At 40.7% G+C, this 5,000-nt stretch overlaps 1 protein-coding gene across 5 annotated transcripts in view; it reads left to right on the top strand.

Annotated features, from left to right (window-relative positions):
* LOC143296309 (uncharacterized) overlaps positions 1-5,000 on the top strand; it is a 33,545-nt gene that overhangs the window by 28,254 nt on the left and 291 nt on the right. For all 5 annotated transcript variants that reach the window (XM_076608164.1, XM_076608167.1, XM_076608168.1 and 2 more), the window contains 3 exons: positions 296-401; positions 1,149-1,282; positions 1,570-5,000. The exon at positions 1,570-5,000 is cut by the window's right edge and continues 291 nt beyond it. In XM_076608164.1, coding sequence (XP_076464279.1) covers positions 296-401; positions 1,149-1,282; positions 1,570-1,916 — 587 coding nt within the window. In that variant the 3' untranslated portion in view covers positions 1,917-5,000. The remainder of the gene's footprint in view (positions 1-295; positions 402-1,148; positions 1,283-1,569) is intronic.

Here is a 5,000-nt window from a genome sequence, read left to right as displayed (position 1 = left end):
CATTATAGTGGAAAACTGTTTTCAAAAAAGGTCGGAGTTCGGGCGATATCTTCGGGATCACAGCTCATCATTCCACACCTCCGTTCTTTAGAGGAAAATGTGGGGTCTTTTTGCCTCCCTTTTTTTTTCTTTATCTGTGTCTCTTCTTTGTTGTGTCTGCAGGTGGTTAGGTCAGATGGGGCTGAGAGAGCATTGGACGGGGGTGGGGTAAGAAGTGGGGGGGGAGGAGACGGAAAAGATGCATATGACCTTCCAACATCCAGCCTTCCAAGTAGTTCACGTTATGTGTACACAGCTGTTACAGACACCACGACAGACAACACGCCTGTGATTGTTGGTGCTGTGGTGTCAGTCATCGTCCTCATTATCCTCGTCGTCTTCATCGTTGTCTTCATTAAAAGGTTGCTTCTCTCGCTCTGTCTGTCTCTCTCTGGAAGATTTTAAAAAAACATTTGATAGTTGTGTGTGGGAGAGACAGAGTACAGAATAATGAATTCCAAATGTTTTCAACAATTATGTAATAATTGTAAATCAAACTATTGTTTGCTGTGGCAAAGTGCTTAATATCTTGTACTGAGAAGATGTAGCTTCCAGCCCTATCTGTGATGGGAGAAGTTCTTGGCCCATGGAGGGCTCATTTCCACACATGAATGTGCTGAGGTCTCGAATGGAAACACCGGGACATACAGTGCAGTGTAATCCACTTTGCAAGATGCTACAGCAGGTTGTGCCCTACATATGTTGCATCCGACTAAGCATTACTCAACACCACCATTGTGATTCAGCAGCAGTGCAGGGTCTTCATTGATGTGTAGTGTTCTGGCGACATAGCATCCATAGCCCTCAGTGGACTGCCAACACTGGGACTGTGGAAACGAACCTAAGTGTGGTTGTGTATGGGAGACAATATGAGAGTGAATTCATCCAAGACTGACAATTGTATGGACATATCGAATGTGATGACATAGCGATTCTGTGACGAGATTTGAGAAATTCAATGCATCAGATGTACTAATTGATTCCACTACAGAAAAGATAACAGATTTGGTGAATAAAATCGACAGCTGGTGAAAGCATTATGTCTGTACACAAAATGGGTATCCATTCATTGGGTGGCCAAACTTTAACTAGCTGAATGTTTCTTTCAGAAGACAACACAGCGCTAAGTCACGTGCTCAGGAGTCCGACACGTGCAACACGGCACAGAACAGCGGGGAACTGGGACAGCCGGAACGTGCTGGCTCCTCCCCACTGTCGTTTGCTCCAGCCATCGTCACTGGAGGTAGGGGTCACAAAGCCAGCACACATCTGTGCATACATTATGATACAACAGGCAGATGCACACACACACACACACACACACACACACACACACACACACACACACAGACACACCCCTCATTATCCACAAGAAGAAGACACAGACATCGACATCATCATGACGAAGTCGCTCCACATCAGTGATAATCATTAATCTCTATAAACGTTTTGGAGCGGTTTTACCATTTGAAAATTAATGTTTTCTTCGACCTCTTCCTAAATGATCACTTTATTTCTCCTGTATTTCAGGCAGATCATCTTCCACAGACAGAGGACAGACGTCAGCAGTCTCCCAGCGAAAAGAGGACGGGGCAGAACACTACGAGAGAGTGGACATGGCTGATGCTGAGAATGGTGGCCACAGTGATGACCTCACGTCCCACATGTCTGAGGCAGAGAATGGTGTCCACAGTGATGACCTCACGTCCCACATGTCTGAGGCAGAGAATGGTGTCCACAGTGATGACCTCACTGCCACGTCCCACATGGCTGAGGCAGACAGCGCTAACCCCTATGATACCCCTGCCGTGCAGTATCACAACACGGGGGATGTCCACCTCTATCACTCCTGGGGAAATCCACAGGCTGTTCAGTAGGATGACGTCACAATCAATGCACTCTGCTGCCATCATGAGGGAAAATAACCAAAAAGAAAAATACAACCGTGAATAGAATTCGCAGTCACAGAAAAACTAAATAAACATGAAACGAAAGTAAATGAATATAATGGCGATAATGTTGAAGGAAGTAATGTTTGGTGGTGACAGTGGACATGCTTTCAGGCCTTGATTTGGGTTCAAGGACTCTTTACTACACGTCAGGGGAGCGGCACCAATGTGATTAGTTACCACTGCCTGATACTTACCGACAGGGCGACATTCTGGTGCTGCTCTGCTATGGCAAGTTCTCCAAGTACGAGACATACCAAGACTGACGGAAAGACTTAAATATAAGTGATCTGGTATACAGGCTGCGGGAAAAAAGAAAAACTGTTCCTTTTATCAACATGTGTGTTCGACGATGTGAAGCACTCATCACTACGTTGCTGTGCTTTGCCGACATTCCTGTAGCTCTGTATTGTTGGTTTAAACTCTGGATAATACTGTTTGTGGGCGTGTGTCATGTTTGGGTTGATGCTTTATCTGTTAAATCACTGTTCACTGCTTTCGATATTGCATATCACCGCTTCGTTTTTATAGTATTGTATAATGTATTGAATCGCTGGTTGTTGTTTTTTATATAATGTAACGCAATGCAATTCAATATACGCATGTATATATAAATCCATTGCTTTGTGATGCAATTTTAATGTAGTGTAATGTTATGTATATATGGCAGCACAAATGTATGTCTGAATAGAATGCAATACTTTTTATTGTCATAAAACCTTAAAGTTTATAAGACACAATGAAACATAAACATGAGCATATTAAAAAGAGAAACATTCATGAATAAATTTCGCCAGCCTTGGCTGTATTTCTGTTATGAGGGTCAATTCACTAGGCTTTGCATTTGGACGACATATATCGATTAGGAATCTGTGTCTGTAAGTATTGTACTTTACACAATTGTCTAAAAGGTGAATCTCATCTTCTAAACTGTTACAAGTATCACACAATCTTTGTTCTTTCGGTGTATTTTTATATCTTCCCTGTTCGATTTGTAAGTCATGGGCGCTGATTCGTAACATGGTCAGTGCTTTCCTGTGTTGTGTATTTGCTGTATTCTTTAAATACGGTTCAAGTTTATAATTTTTCACAGCGTTCTTGTAAAATTCAAATTTAGATGAACTGTCATGTTTCTGTTTCCAAAATTTTATATATTCATTTTCAAGCTTCTTGGATATAGTATACTTTAATCTTTTAACACTAAAAGTGAACTGATTTTTTCCAAACATGATCTAATCCAGTGCTAGTTAATAAATTTCTTATGAAAAGTAGCCACTGAACATTTTCATTTGTTTGACGATACTTGCATTTATATGTTGTGTACACAAGTGAATTTTGAGGAAGCTCTAATATGTGTATCCAATAGCCAATAACTTGACATATCATTTTTAGGCTAATAGGGAATCTTCCTAATTCTCCTAAAACGGGGAGAACCATTGCTCTTTTATGTACACCAAGTAATTGCTTACAAAAATTGACATGAAGTCTTTCACGTGGAAATTTGTTGAAAAGACAATTACTGAATAATTCGAATAAATTAAACGATACGTCTCCTGCAACATCATATGGAAACCAAACTTCTGTTCCATATGTTGAAATAGGCGCGCGCGCGCGCGCGCGTGTGTGTGTGTGTGTGTGTGTGTGTGAAACATTGAAAACGTTTGTTCATTTAAGTGAAACTAAGGCCCATGACTCCAGGTAAAATATGTAAAGAATGGATGCAGAGGACCAAACACACAGACTGTCCCCAAACGAAAGATCTAAATCTGATCACACGCCCTCACTTTTATTCTGTTTTATTTATCTGTTGGTGCATTGATTTAGTTATTGACTGGTTTATTTATTTACTCAGTTATCGCACTCACCTTACGATGTACACACGGACTGTAAATACTTCCCTGCATTGAAATAATCATCATTTCAAGTCGCTTGTGATCAGAGTTTTTTTTAACAACTATTTCCTCATTTGTTCAATAATTACTGTAAATATATAGTGACAGCTGACACTCACCACTTCTGACCTACTTCCATGCACTGTCAGCATTGTGGACATCGCTTTTGCCCAGCGTTACGTCATGGTTTAGATGATAAGAATGATGTAACCTGACCATTTGGTGGTTCATATCGTAGTCACAGCACTGTAATCGGAAGTTGATGTTATTGTTTTTGTTGTTGTAGTTATCGTTGATGTTGCTCAACAGTTGGTTGATGTGGTTCAACGACATCAATTCTAAAGGTTCCCCCTAGAAAGGAAACCCTGTGGAATGTTTTGTTGCAGTACATTTGGTAAAAGGTTGATTATAAAATAGTATAAACAATTTGGGGGGAATCTTTTTGTTCTTACTTTGTCTGTCTTCCTCTGTTTCTCTCTCTCTCTGTTGGAAGAAAACTGGACACTCACATGTTTAAAATCAATACTACATGTGGCCAGTTAGGGAGAAGAGGTAAAATTACCTTTAGAGGTTGCTGTTGTTGTTTTGTTGTTGTTGTTATTTTTTTGCAACTTCATCATCTGCACCAGTTCAGTGGCAACACACACAAACACACACACACACACACACACACACACACACACACACACACACACACACACATATTTTGGGGAAGGTAGCTCGGGTCCAGTAGGGTTTAGGTTTTTTGATCTGGAGCGTTTGTTGCTTCATTCGTTTGTTTCTTTGGACATACTTACACCCAACACACCCTCTTCCAGTTATCTCTCCCTCTCCTTTCTTATTCTGTCTGTCTGTCTGTCTGTCTGCCTGCCTCTGTCTCTGCCTGTCTGTTTCTATATCTGTCTCTCTCTCCTCTCTCTCTCTGTCTCTCGCTATTTGAAAAAGAAAAATACATAACAAATGCTGATGAATATTGTTTCAGAGTGGCGTTGTCTCAGGCCCGATTTAATGTGCTTCCTTTAAATAACAATGTTAATAGGTACACTGAAAATGATGTTTTAAAGCATTGTCCTTTTTGCCAAGGTGAACTAGAAGATGAATACCATTTGTTGTTTGTTTG

Source organism: Babylonia areolata, chromosome 21 (assembly GCF_041734735.1).
Source record: "Babylonia areolata isolate BAREFJ2019XMU chromosome 21, ASM4173473v1, whole genome shotgun sequence".
In the NCBI taxonomy this organism is placed as follows: Eukaryota; Metazoa; Mollusca; class Gastropoda; order Neogastropoda; family Buccinidae; genus Babylonia; species Babylonia areolata.
The sequence above is the reverse complement of the archived record's forward strand: the minus strand, read 5'-3'. Positions and strand labels throughout refer to the sequence as shown.